Below are 15351 nucleotides of genomic sequence, written 5' to 3'. Positions count from 1 at the left end.
GGCGGGTCTATGAAAATATAACTCACGGAGCCGAGATCTCCGTGATTTATATTTTCATACACCCGCCGCTTTTATATTTAGGAGCCGAGATCAGGGAAGTCACAGGGGTAGGAGCGGAGATGATTTCATGTTGCAGCCGAGATGTTTTAATGTAACCGCGGCAACAGCTGATGCGGTGTAACGTTAAAAAACCCTACCCCGTGAAAATTCCCTACCCTCCGGAGCTTCAAGCATGCGCACTGCTAAACTGCTCAGCTGTTCCATGACGTATCCGGAGCGGTGAGCATGCGCAGTAGTAAGCTGCTCAGCTGTTCCATGACGTATCCGGAGCTGTGAGCATGCGCAGTAGTAAGCTGCTCAGCTGTTCCATGACGTATGTGACAGGAAGTGACGAGGGTAGGGAATTTTCACGAGGTAGGGTTTTTTAACATTACACCGGGCATCCTACCTCCACCGCCGCTGAAAAGAAGACCCGATCAAAGCCGCATTCGGCTCTGATCGGGTTTCCATGTAAAAAACCTGGAAGTGATGTCATCACATCACTTTCAGGTACTTGGCCCCAAATTAAAAAAACTGACAGCATTCAAAACAGCCAAACTTGGCGTTTTGAATGCTTTTCGGTGCCGAGGAGGGGTTTGGGGTCTTTTAGACCCCCAGATCCCTCCAAAAGGAGTACCTAAAAAAAAAAAAATTTTTAGTGTCCGAAAATATCAGGCAGATATCGGCCGATACCAATATACGATGACCAAAATATCGGTATCTGCATTAACCACTTGCCGACTGCCTAATGCCGATCTACGTCGGCAGTCAGCCCCTCACAGGCAAAGTGACGTAGGGCTACGTTCACTAGCTTGTGAGGGTCTAGGGAGCGAGCGCGCGCCCCCGGAGGCGCGCTCCCGCGTGGTCACGGACCCCCCCGCGCGTGTGACCGGCGGACCCGATGTCCGCCGGCCACTCTGCGATCGGCGGGGGAGAGGGAGAAAGTCAGACGGCTTGTGTAAACAAGCGACCTGTCATTCTCCTCGGTGTAAAAACACTGATCACACGGATCTACTATGTAGATCCGTTGATCAGTGTCCTTACAGCTCAAGCCACAGCCAATCACAATAGAAAGCACGCCCCTAGGGACACACACAGCCCCTCCCTCCCAAATAAAGTTAACCCCTTCACTACCAGTGTATTTTTACAGTAACAGTGCATATATATAGCACTGATTACTGTAGAAATGTCACTGGTAACCCCAAAAGTGTCAAAAATGTCAGTCAAGGGTCCGATCTGTCCGCCGCAATGTCGCAGTACCGCAAAAAAAAAAAAAATCGCAGATCGCCGCCATTACGCGTTAAAAAAAAAACAACAAAAATGACAAAAATCTTTCCCATTGTTAGTAAACGCGATAACTTTTGCGCAAACCAATCAAAATACGCTTTTTGCGATTTTTTTTACCAAACATAGGTAGCATAAAACAAATAGGCCGAAAATGTTAAAAAATTTTGATTTTTAAATTTTTTTTGGGGGGGAATTTCATATAAAAAATGTGAAAAATATTGCTATTTTTGCAAAATTGACGCTCTTTTTTTGTTTATAGCGCATGATCAAAAAAATCGCACAGGTGATCAAATACCACCAAAAGAAAGCTCTGTTTGTGGGAAAAAAAGGACGCCAAATTTGTTTAGGTACAGCGTCGCACGACCGCGCAATTGTCCGTTAAAGTCACGCAGTGCCGAATCGCAAAATACCCCCTGGTCAGGAAGGGGGTAAAATCTTCCGGGGCTTAAGTGGTTAAAAAAACAATATCGGTCGATCACTAATCTCTACAATAAACTTGATTGGCATTTGACATGAAAACAGGCACAAACCATTCCTTTAGTGATGCAATAACTTGTTTTTATTTACCCCGAGTAAGGCGTCCTACAGGAAGTCTATTTACACTGAAGCAGGCATGGAGGTTTTGCATTTTATGCCTAAATATATATAAAAAGGAACATTAAATCCAAAGAGAACTAAAATAAAACACCTACCACTTATGGTGAAGCACAAAAAACAATCTAAACTGCTTTTCTATGCATGAACATGGGTAAAATGTTGGCAAGTTGTGGCAGATATTCCAAGTACACTGGAAGAGCCCTCCCTTCATGGAGAAACCACCAGAATGTGATTTGTGTGGAAAATAGAAATCTGTAAAAGTCACATGTTAAAGCTGAATAAATAAAGTGCCACTCACTTTCTCCGCTGTCCATTGGCTGTTGTCGATATGGCCGCTGATCATACAGATGTGAAGACACAGGTAGATGATCGCCAGCAGGCAGACAGCCATGGCTCCTTCTTTATCAAAGTCTCCTTACCGTGTATCAGCTGGTAAGAATCTCCTTATCCTGCCAGTGCCTCCCCCCCTCTCTCCGCTCCTTCTAACGGTCACACTGCAGAGGAGAAGTCACAGGTAGGCGGAGAGACAACATACGTGGGAGGTAACAATACAAAACATCTGCTACGTCATCCTGATGTGCAGTTCGGAGCTCGGACCAGGAAGTTTCATCATTTATTTCTATCTCAAGTCTTATTGGCACATTACAGGAAAACTATTAAAAAGATGCTTTAACCAGTTCAGGACCAGAAGGATTTTCCCTTAACCACTTTTTGCTGTCTTACGTCTGGGCCACTTTTTGCGATTCGGCGCTGTGCCACTTTAACTGACAATTGCGCGGTCGTGCGACGCCGTACCCAAATGAAATTGACGTTCTTTTTTTCCCACAAACAGAGCTTTCTTTTGGTGGTATTTGATCACCTGTGCGATTTTTACTTTTTGCGCTATAAACAAAAAAAGAGCGTAAATTTTGAAAAAAGAACAATATTTTTCACATTTTTTTATATGAAATCCCCCCCCCCCCCCCCCCAAAAATGTAAAAATCAAAATATTTTTACATTTTTGGCCAATTTGTTTTCTGCTACCTATGTTTGGTAAAAAAAAATCGCAATAAGCGTATTTTGATTAGTTTGCGCAAAAGTTATTGCGTTTACTAACTAAGGGAAAGATTTCTGTCATTTTTGGTGTTTTTTTTAATAACGAGTAATGGCGGCGATCTGCGATTTTTTTTTTTTTTTTTTTTTTGCGGGACTGCGACATTGCGGCGGACAGATCGGACCCCTGACTGACATTTTTGACACTTTTGGGGGTACCAATGACATTACTGCAGTAATCAGTGCTATATATATGCACTGTTACTGTAAAAATGACACTGGCAGGGAAGGGGTTAATTTTATTGGAGAGGGAGGGGTTAATGTATGCCTGGTGCTTACTGACGTGTGTGGGGGGAGGTGACTGAGTGACACAGGGACAGATCGCATGTTCAGCTATGCTGAACCCTGCAATCTGTCCCTGCCTGTCACTTAGGAGATCCGCCCGCTCTGTTTACACAAGCAGGCGGATCTCCACACTCGATTCCCCGACGATCGGGGAAGAGCAGCGGCGATCGCCGCTGCTCCTACCCTAGCCCGACTCCCGCTGTGACTGAATACAGCGGGAGCGAGCTTCCGGCGGCGCACGCGCGCCGCCTAGAAGGGGGAGGGTCTGCCGACGTAGTACTACGTCGTCAGACCTACAAGAGCCACTTTGCCGCAGTACAGCTCTAGTGAGCAGACGGCAAGTGGTTAATGACCAGGACATTTTTTGCAAAATCGGCACTGCTTTACTTTAACGGAAAATTGCGCGGTCGTGCGACACTGCACTTGAAATAAAATTGATGTCCTTTTTTCCCCACAGATAGAGATTTCTTTTGGTGGTATTTGATCACCTGTGCGATTTTTATCAAACAAAGAAAAAGAGCAAAAATTCTGAAAAAAAAAAACAATGTTTTTCACTTTCTATAAACCCCCCCCCCCCCGCCCCCCAAAATGTAAAAATCAAATGTTTTCATCCTTTTAGGCCAATTTGTATTCTGCTACATATTTTTGGTGGGAAAAAAAAACGCAGTAAGCGTATTTTCATTGGTTTGCGCATAAGTTATCGCGTCTACAAACTAGGGGAAAGATTTATGTCATTTTTTTTTTATACAAGTAATGGCGGCGATCTGTGATTTTTAGCGGGACTGAGACATTGCGGCAGACAGATCGAGCACCTAACTGACATTTTTGACACTTTTGGGGGGATCAGTGACATTACTACAGTAATCGGTGCTAAAAGTATGCACTGTTACTGTATTAATGACACTGGCAGGGAAGGGGTTAACCTAGCGCAGTGAAGGGGAACCTTGGCCCCCCAGATGTTTTAGAACTACATTTCCCATGATGCTCATGTACTCTGCAGTGTAGTTGAGCATCATGGGAAATGTTGTTTCAAAACACTGGGGTGCCAAGGTTCACCATGACTGACCTAGTAGGTCATCAAATGGTTACATGTGAGCCTAGGGGAGTGTTTACTTACTGTGGGGGGAGGGGCTTGTGAAATGACCACAGAGACCTGTGATCCTATATAGAAGGATCACAGGCGCTCTGTGATCATTTCAGAGAGAAGAACGGTCAGCTGTGTTTACAACAGCTGACTGTTCTTTTCTCTCAGCGGGGAGCGATCGCGGGTGGCGGGCGGCAATCACAGCCACTGGCCCTGTGCATCAGCATCCCCACTGCCTAGTGGGGGGGAGGGGGGGCGCACCGCTGGCGGTGCGCACTCGCCCCTCCCCCCAGCACTACGCATGCGACCAAAGTAGTACTATGACAGTTCGCGCAGCCGAGCCAGCATGCTGCAGTAAAACTGAGGAGGGAGGTCGGCAAGTGGTTAAGTATGAATTTTTAGGAGTGGAGTAAATGCAGATAAATAAAGACTAGCAGCTCTCTCACTTTAGGTCATATGATAATGTGTTAACGTGCTCTGGTGTTTACTAATTAGAATTCCTAGGAGTAGAGCTCCAGGCACAGTAATGCAAAATCACATGGGTAAGAAAAATGCTTTTATGGCCTGGTTGACATGGGGCATACAATACCGTACGCCCGCGCAGTACACCCTGTGCAATCCCGTGCAGGCAGTCCCATTCATGTTTAATGGAACACATCGGCTGCACAGACACAGCTGCTGTGTTCCATTATGGCATCCGTATGTGTGTGGGGCGCATGCAGATCCCCAAACTCACACTGTGTTGGGGGACTTGCACCCACACACTCGCAACATCATAATGGGACATAGCAGCTGTGTCCTTGTATCTGCTGTGTCCCAACAGATGTGAATGGGGCTGTCTGCACTGGGATGCACAAAACACCGGAGGACGAAGTGAGCTTCCTCTGCGATAGTGGGGGTGGCCATTGCTGCAGAACCCAGGAAGGACTGTTGTAAGAGGACCGGCACCAGGGAATCTAGGATAGAGAACCCGATGCTTTCTGGGAAGTCCACAGTGGACAAGTTCAGAGCTGGAGGTGACATTGCCTCTTCCAGGATGATCCCCAAAGCCCAGTGGGAGAGGCCATCCCAGGAGAGTCAACCAAAGGATCTTGGCTGGGGGTTCTTGCAAAGTGGAGGCTCCGGTGCCCTTGGGAGTCACAGGCAGGTTGTCAAAGCTGAGGTCTATGGGTGCCTCAACATTGAGCATCTTCTGGAAAAGATGTACCTAGCAATAGGGACAGAAAGGCTGCAGGTGGAGAAGAGCCAGATATCTCCGACAGGACAGACAAATGCCCTGGAGTTCTTTGAGGGTACCCATGCAACAAAGGGCAAACCCTACGGCAGGCATGTAACGAGCTCCAGTATCAGTAATGACCAGCACGTTCCTCCATGGTATCTTCAATCCAGGCATGATGGTTTGTAGCATGCATGTGGAGGACCAGGGCTACATTCCAGGATCAGTTGCTATATATACCCCTTAACATCTCATCGAGGGAGGGTACCTCATGCACAAGCCAATGCTGGGCAAATCTGGACAAGTTCTAGAAAATTATCCAACTAACTATAGTCATGACCTCTTTAGTGATAATCTTTAGGTGCATGTGGTGGGAGTATCCTGCCGACTACACCAAGTTGTGGGTGGGGTCTACTGTGCCCATGCACATGGAGGTATACATTGCGCAAAAACGCGCTAATCAATGCTCAGGACCACGCAGGGACTGCGGTCATGTAAAAAAAATCGAACATAAAGGCAATTCTCCAACTTAGAAATGAGTGGTACTGTGTGTAGTGTTGCAGTGCAGTGTTCCTCTGACAAGTGTTTAGTCCCATGTTGCTACACGCTGTACCTATAGGTTTTGCATAAGGAGGGACGTGCAGAGCCTGCACCCACTCCACCTGTCCAGCAGGCTCTCCTACCTCACTCATGGGCGTAACGACAGGGGTTGCAGGGGTTGCGATTGCAACCGGGCCCCATGCTCCAAGGGGGCCTTTGCAGCTCCCCTGTACACCTGGATAGGAGGGGCGGCGCCGGCGGGGGGCAGTATGTAGAGAAATCACTGTCCACCTTTTTCCTCCTGTAGCTGCGGGAGGAAAATGGAGGAGATTGGTTCCTCTGTATGCTTTACCATCTCCTTCCTTTTCTGAATGGACAGAGTCATAGCCAGTGACGTTGTAAAATATATAAAATAAAATGATAAAAAATAATACAATTAAAATACCAAAAAATAAAAACGCCAATCACGTTTAACTTCCGTAAAACTAAGAGGGGTATATGCTAATGCCAGGAGCCTAGCTAATAAGATGGATGAGTTGGAAATGTTAGTACATGAGGAGGACATAGACCTTGTGGGAATAACAGAAACTTGGTTCGACCCCTCACATGACTGGCTGGCAAATATCCAAGGGTATTCTGTGTACCGGAAGGACAGGGTAGGAAAAAGAGGGGGAGGGGTATGTCTCTATGTCAAGAACAATATAAAGGTGCTAGAAAGGAGTGACATTACGGATGGGATGAGCATGGATTTAGAATCTGTGTGGGTTGAACTCGATAGGGAAGAAGATAAGGGAAAAGTAGTTGTGGGGGTTTGCTATAGGCCACCTAACCAAGGGGAGGAGGTAGAGCTGGAATTTTTAGCACTAATAGGTAAAGCGGCAAAACTGGGATCAGTCATCATATTGGGGGACTTCAATTATCCCGACATTGACTGGGAAGAGGGGACTGCACACTCGCATAAGGCCCGTCTATTCACGGAAACCTTACAGGATAACTACATGTCACAGTTGGTGGATTCCCCTACTAGAGAGAATGCAATCCTGGATCTATTGATCACTAATGACCCAGACATAATCTCGGAGGTAGGAGTCCAGGACAATCTGGGCTCTAGCGATCACAGGATGATCACATTTAGTATAAATAACAATATAAAAAGGCAAGTGGGGAACATAAGAACCCTAAACTTCAGAAGGGCAGACTTTCCAAAATTGTACTCAATGATGGAAAGGGTAAACTGGGACCAAACCCTGGGATCCCTGACCACTGAGGAAAAATGGGAATGCTTTAGGAACATATTAAGCAAAGGCATCTTGCAGTGCATTCCTATGGGGAATAAATTTAGAAGAGACAAAGCCAAACCTGGCTGGCTAAACCGTAGCGTTAAAAAACTTATTAGGGGAAAAAAATTGGCCTTCAAGAAATATAAATCAGAGGGCACAGTATCGGCCTTCCAGCAATACAAGGAGGAAAATAAGAAGTGTAAACACGAAATCAAGATGGCTAAAATCAACTTTGAGAGACAAATAGTGGAGGATAGTAAAAAAAAACCCAAAGAAATTCTTTAAATATATCAACAGCAAAAAAACTAGGGCAGAGCATATTGCACACATAATTAACGATGATGGGAGGATGGTTACAGAGGACACTGAAAAAGCAACCGTGCTGAATGCTTTTTTCTCGTCAGTCTTTACGCAGGAAAAGGAGGGGTACACTGACCATGACTGTATGGTTAGTAGTAATACACAGAACTTGCCACTATGGCTAACAGAGGGGGAAATCAGGGAAAGACTGGATAAACTTAACACAAACAAATCACCAGGCCCGGATGGCGTACATCCGAGAGTGCTCAAGGAACTCAGTATGGTTATATCTAGACCACTGTTCCTAATCTTTGCTGACAGTATTAGGACAGGAGATGTACCAGGGGATTGGAGGAAGGCTAACGTGATTCCGATATTCAAAAAGGGCCAGAGACATATCCCGGGAAATTATAGGCCTGTCAGTTTGACATCAATAGTATGTAAACTTCTGGAGGGGATGATAAGGGACTATATCGTAGTGTTTGCTAAAGACAACAACATCATCAGTAGTAACCAACACGGGTTTACAAATGGGCGTTCTTGTCAAACCAATCTCTTAGCATTCTACGAGGAAGTGAGCTGTGAGCTAGATAGGGGCAGACCAGTGGATGTGGTGTACTTGGATTTCGCTAAGGCGTTTGATACAGTTTCCCACAAGCGCTTAATTTATAAAATAAGGTCTGCAGGTATCGACAGCAGGGTTTGCTCTTGGATACGGAACTGGCTAAAAGGCCGTGTCCAAAGGGTGGTAATAAACAGCGCATACTCAGACTGGGCTGAGGTAGTAAGCGGGGTGCCCCAGGGCTCAGTCCTGGAACCAACCTTGTTCAATTTATTCATAAACAGCATTGAGGACGGGATCAGTAGTTCGTTATCAATTTTTGCAGATGACACAAAATTGGCCAGGGCAATAACTGCACAGCATGAAGCAGATATCCTACAGAATGACCTGGACAAAATTACGGAGTGGGCAACGACATGGCAAATGAGGTTTAATGTGGAGAAGTGTAAGGTTTTGCACTTGGGGACCAAAAACATAAAAACACAATACATGTTAGGAGGGGAAACCTTGGGGGACTCAAAAATGGAGAAAGATCTGGGAGTCTTGGTTGATGATAGATTAGGCAACAGCATGCAATGCCAAGCGGCAGCTTCCAAAGCCAACAGAATATTAGCATGCATAAAGAAAGGGATGTATTCCAGAGATAAGACTATAATCCTTCCACTTTATAAAACTCTGGTCCGACCGCATCTGGAGTATTCTGTCCAGTTCTGGTCGCCAGTCCTCAGGAGGGATGTGTTGGAGCTGGAGAGAGTCCAGAGAAGGGCAACTAAACTAATTAGGGGATTGGAGGACCTTACCTATGAAGAGCGGCTGCAATCGCTCGATTTATTTTCCCTGGAGAAGAGACGTCTGAGAGGGGACATGATAGCAATTTATAAATATCTTAATGGGGATCTCAGCTTAGAAAAAAAGCTGTTCATTCGAAGGAATTGCATGAGGACTCGAGGACATACAATGCGATTAGAGGAGAAGCGTTTTAACCTCAGGCAACGTGGGGGGTTCTTTACTGTTAGGGCTACAAGATTGTGGAATTGTCTACCACAAGAGGTGGTTTCTGCGGGTAGTATGGTGACTTTCAAAAGACTCTTAGACTTACATCTCAAGGATCAGGAGATAAAGGGCTATGTTAGATGATTACAGTCACACACACCTACACAGGTTGAACTGGATGGACTATTGTCTTTATTCAACCTCACCTACTATGTAACTATGTAACTGACACCAGTGGGTGAACTTCCAGGATCGCAAAGGTCACACTTGCGACCGGGCCCTGGCATTCCACCACCGTAGGGAGGCCCCAAGATGGCAGAAAGGGGGCCCACTGCAGAACTTGTAAAAGGGACCCGCTGCGGGACTGTAATAAAGGGCCCCGCAATGAGAGTAAAGGACCCCAGGATCAGTGGGAAGAGCCCCAGGCTTGAAGGGAAGGGCCCCCGCCAGGGGTCCGGGGGGCCCTTCATGGTTTCTTGCACCGGGGCCCTGAAGGTTCTAGTTACGCCTCTGACCTCACTCCTATTAACAGAATGGAGTCCTGCCGAGCACATAGCTGGCCCCATGCATGCTCATTAACTCTTCCTTCCAGGACCTAATGATCAAGCCTTGGATCTTTGTTACGCTAGTCTCTTCCAAGGAGCGGAGAGGGAGGGAGGGAACCAGCACACCAATCCCTTCGCTACTGGAGGACCTGTCACCTAACCAGGTACAGCGCCAAGCGACTGGTTGCTGTAGCTGTTGTACTCTTTGGTAACCCATGAGAACTACCTCCTCTTCCTTGCCTTTGCCAAATTAACCTCTAGAAGTGATGTTACTCATACCCCATAGTGCTTTTACAGATCCAGATTCTTTGGAATACGCAAGAACCCAACATGTACCCCTTTGAATAACTTCAAACTAGGCTGAAAGGAGATAATAATGGAGAGTTTAGAAAGGCAGTGTCCATAATGATGGTGTCCTGACAAGTCGGTGCTTTCTGAAGCAAACAACAAGTTCCTCTTCTTGTCTGTCACATTAGCGTGTCCCCTGGGGACCTGGACCCCTCTCCCTTTTACATCACACAGGATAGGAGGCCGGACCCCAGAAAGCCAATTAACTTAGCCCTGAGAAGGTGGTAAAAACATTTACCCCCTCCTCCCACACTTGGGCAGCCAAGCTTACTAGCTCACAGTAGGCAACTTGCCTATATGTTAAACCACCTCTGAAATTACTGTAGTTCCAGCGTGGATTGTTTTTCAGACGGCTGTCCAAGGGCTGCCACACATCTAAACCTGTTCTAAATGAGATTGTTCAGAGACTGTACAATGCGATTGTATAGTGTATGGCCAGCTTAAGTGCCTATTCACACCAGATGCGTGTGCAGCCCCAACACAAAGACAAAGCGAAATGCCTTGTTTCTAATCATGTCATTGCTGTGGTGTGGGCTGAGGAAAAGTACTGCATGCAGTCTTTCTGAAGAGACAGTGTAAAAAAAGGTTTTAATAAAATAAATAATAAAAATAGTTAAAAAAACGTAAAGCGCCCCCCCTTCATGCTTACGCATAAATACGAACACATATGAAAGTCCCGCACGCATATTTAAACAGGGATCGCATGACGCATGTGAGGTATCGACACGAACGTCAGAGTGAGAGCAATAATTCTAGCTCCTGTCCTCCTCTGTAACTCAAAACTGGAAACCTCTAGTCTAATAGAGATTTTTGAGTACCGTAGTTTGACGCCGTTCCACAGGCATACGCAAAAAAAAATATTGGGTATAAAATAGTGTTTGTGTGCAGAAAAGTTTATGAAATTTTTTATTTTTTCAACAAAGATTGCGTTCGGAAAACCGATGGGCAAATACAATGTGACATAACAAATTGCAACACCCACCATTTTATTCTCTAGGGTCTCTGTTAAAAATATATTTAATGTTTGGGGGTTCTGAGTCATTTTCTAGCAAAATATACAGATTTTTACATGTTGGAGAGAAATGACAGAATTTGCCTGGGTGGGAACTGATTAACAAAGAGGAGGGGAGGAGTAGCTTTAGGGAAATAAGCCCTGTTCACACCTGAGCGTTTTTCAGCTCATAAAATGCTCATCTCTGAAATTCCAAAACACCAAACAAGCAAAATCCCATTTATTTCAATGGTCCCTGTTCACAACTGAGGGTTTTGTCGCCTGAAGGAAAATGCCTGAAGCTCAAAAAGTATATGAGTTTCTTTTTTGGCAGATTACAAGCGTTTTTGGTCAGATGTCAATGCCTGCCTCCAAACACCTGCAAAAAATTCCTGAAAAACGCCTGAAAAAACGCCTGAAAACAATACGCTCAGGCGTGAATGGAGCCTTAGCATTGCTTTATCTAGGCAGGAAGAGAAGGGAGGGGCGGGGAGGAGATCGGGTTCTCACACAGACTTTGGAAATGACAGGGAGAGAAGGAGGGGGAGATGCAGAGACGCTGAGGAGAGAGCTGGATGACAGAGGCACATAATCTGACCACGCTATAAGAGATCAGCAGTCATGATAAATGTAGTCAGTTTACAGTGCCTTGAAAAAATTTTCATACCCCTTGAAATTTTCCACATTTTGTCATGTTACAAACAAAAATGTAAATGTATTTTATTGGGATTTTATGTGATGGACGAATGCAAAATGGCACATAACTGTGAAGTGGAAGGAAAATGATAAATGGTTTCCTAAATTTTTTCCAAATGAATATCTGAAAAGTGTGGCGTGTATTTGTATTCAGTCCACTTTACTCTGATACCCCTGACTAAAATCTAGTGGAACCAATTGCCTTCAGAAGTCACCTAATTAGTAAATAGGGTCCACCTGTGTGTAATTCAATCTCAGTATAAATACAGCTGTTTTGTGAAGCCCTTAGTGTCGGTTCACACTAGGGCGACACGACTTCGGGGCGACTTAATGAAGTCGCCGTGCACCGCGACTTCGGCGTGACTTGCACCGACTTCACATAATGGAAGTCAATGCAAGTCGCTCCGACTTTGTCCAAAAGTAGTGCAGAAACCTTTTTCTAAGTCGTAGCGACTTGAGTCGCTCCTATTAGAACGGTTCCAATTGCACAGCACGGTCCGCGACAGTCGGGACAGTGTGAACCGGCACTTAGAGGTTTGTTAGAGAACCTTAGTGAATAAAAAGCGTCATATAGCTCTGGAGGAGCTGCAACGATCCACAGCTCAGTTTGGAGAATCTGTCCACGGGACAACTATTAGTCGTGCACTTCACAAACCTGGCCTTTATGGAAGAGTGGCAAAAAGAAAGCCATTGTTGAAAGAAAGTCCATTTGCAGTTTTCAAGAAGTCATGTGGGGGACACAGCAAACATGTGGAAAAAGGATGGTCAGATGTGACCAAAATGTAACTTTGTGGCCTAAAAGCAAAATGCTACAGTATGTGTGGTGGAAAACCTACATTGCACATCACCCTGAACACACCATTCCCACCGTGAAACATGGTGGTGGCAGCATCATATTGTGGGGATGCTTTTCTTCAGCAGGGACAGGGAAGTTGGTCAGAGTTGATGGGAAGATGGATGGAGCCAAATAAAGGGCAATCTTAGAAGAAAACCTGTTTTCTGCAAAAGATCTGAGACTGGTGCAGAGGTTCACCTTCCAGCAGGACAACGACCCTAAACATACAGCCAGAGTTACAATGGAATGATTTAGATCAATGCATATTTATGTGTTAGAATGGCCCAGTCAAAGTCCAGACCTAAATCCAATTGAAAATCTTTAGCAAAAAAATTGCTGTTCACAGATGCTCTCTACTCAATCTCCTATCCCCATCCAATATGACAGAGCTTGAGCTATTTGGCAAAGAGGTTTGGGCAAAAATGTCACTCTCTAGATGTGCAAAGCTGGTAGAGACATACCCAAAAAGACTTGCAGGTGTATTTGCAGGGAAAGGTGGTTCTACAAAGTGAGAAGGCTGAAGGGGGCTGAATACAAATGCAGGCAAAACTTTTCAGATATTTATTTGTAAAAAATTTTGAAAACCATTTATCATTTTCCATCCACTTCACAATTATGTGCCACTTTGTGTGGGTCTATCACATAAAATCCCAATAAAATACATTTATGTTTTTGGTTGTAACATGACGAATTGTGGAAAATTTAAAGGAGTATGAATACTTTCTCAAGGCACTGTACAGAGGGGAACACAAGAGCAGGCAGGATCAACCAGGTATTGTATAGCATAGAAAGGGACAAATGACATGGCAAAAGCACTGTGCTATATCTCGTGCCTTAAAGGGACAGGAGCTTTTTTTGGGGGGATTACAACCACTTAAAGAGACTATAGTGGTAAAACTGGCCAGCAGCAGGACAATTTTGTGTACAAAATCCTTTGCTAAAAAATGCTCCAATAAACCCCCAATCAAAAAAAGCATTTTTCTATATAAAATATACAATTTGGAGTCAGCACTCGCCAATATTTTAATTTAAAGAATGTAATTATAACGAATAAAAAATGTGTTGCACTGTCAATATAAACAATAATAAGTAAGTATTTCACAAGTGCCAAAAAACAAATATAAATAAACAGTCCACCACAAAAATAAAGTCCACTGTAAGGCCCCATTCACATTGCCGCGATCCGACTTCCCGGGGCGACCTCCGAGGTCGCGGTGCGAGCAGCGCGCTGCGACCTCGGAGCGGCCAGCATGGACTTCATAACATTGAAGTCTATGACGGTCGCTCCGGGTCGCCCCAAAGAAGCTCCGGACCCTTTTTCTAAGTCGGAGCGACTTGTGTCGCTCCTATTAGAACGGGTGCGCAGCTTCCCTATGGAAGGCGACCTACGGCGACCTGTGAGGCGACCAGGTCGCCTCACAGGTCGCCCCAGTGTGAACGGGGACTTAAGTGTGTAATATTTATCTTCACACCCTAAAGAGTGCTCCAACCACCAAAAGAGACATGCAGCTGCTTGTCAGGTACTTAGAATTCAAATATGAGGAGGTCAACAGCGCTTTGAGGACGAATCTCAGAATGGATGGATGGTAGCCACAATTAACCACTTCAATACCGGGCACTTTTCCACCTTCCCGCCCAGGCCAATTTATAGCTTTTAGCGCTGTTGCATTTTGAATGACAATTGCGCAGTCATGCAACACTGTACCTAAACCAAATTTATATAATTTTTTTCCCACAAATAGAGCTTTTTTTGGGTGGTATTTGATCACCGCAAGGTTTTTTCTTTTTTGCTAAACAAATAAAAAAAAAAAGTTTGAAAAAAAACATTTTTGTTTATGTTATAAAATTTTGTAAATAGATACGTTTTTTCCTCCACTGATGAGCACTGATGAGACCGCACTGACAGGCACTGATGAGGAGGCACGGATGGGGTGGCACTAATATGCGACACTGATAGGCAGCACTGATATGCAGCACTGATGGGCACTGATGTGTGGCACTGATAGGTAGCATTGGTGGGCACTGATAGGCGGCACTGATGGGCATTGATAGGTGGCACTGATGGGCGGTACTGATTGGCACTGATAGGCGGCACTGGTGGGCAATAATGGGCACTGGTGGGCGGCACTCATAGATGGCAATGATGGGCACTGGTGGGCAGCACTGATAGGGAGGGCACTGGTGGGCAGCACTGATGGGGAGGGCACTGGCAGGCTCCCTGAGCCCTGATTGGCCATGGTGGGCATCCCTGGGGTCATGCGTGGGCTTCCCTGGGGTCATGGGTGGGCATCCCTGGTGGTTCTAGTGGCAACCCCCAAGGGTCTGCACTGGTAATCAATGCTCTGATTACCAGTGCAGTCCCCCCGTCAGGAGAGCCACAGATCGGCTCTCCTCTACTCGTGCCTGTCAGGCACGAACTGAGGAAAGCGGATCAACGGCACTTCCTATTTACTATGTGACCAGCTGTGATTGGACACAGCTGGTCACATGGTAAAGAGCCTACGTTAGTAGGCTCTTTACCGAGATCGGAGATCACACCGCATCACCGATCGCCACTCTGCGTGCCCCCCGGGGACGCGCAGAGCGCATTATCCTGCCGCTGTCATATGACGTCCGATCAGGATAATGTAATCACATTCCCGCCGTCATTTGCCTATAGGG

At 45.6% G+C, this 15351-nt stretch overlaps 1 protein-coding gene across 1 annotated transcript in view; it reads right to left on the bottom strand.

Annotated features, from left to right (window-relative positions):
• Nucleotides 1-2336, bottom strand: part of QPCT (glutaminyl-peptide cyclotransferase) — a 275144-nt gene extending 272808 nt beyond the window's left edge. Inside the window, exon 1 of the mRNA XM_082251215.1 lies at nucleotides 2222-2336. Coding sequence (XP_082107341.1) covers nucleotides 2222-2314 — 93 coding nt within the window. The 5' untranslated portion in view covers nucleotides 2315-2336. The remainder of the gene's footprint in view (nucleotides 1-2221) is intronic.
• Between the last annotated feature and the right edge of the window lie 13015 nt (nucleotides 2337-15351).

This window comes from Pelophylax lessonae (assembly GCF_965119305.1).
Source record: "Pelophylax lessonae genome assembly, chromosome: 3".
Lineage (NCBI taxonomy): Eukaryota > Metazoa > Chordata > Amphibia > Anura > Ranidae > Pelophylax > Pelophylax lessonae.
Note: the sequence above shows the minus strand (reverse complement) of the source record. Positions and strands in the feature narration are given on the sequence as shown.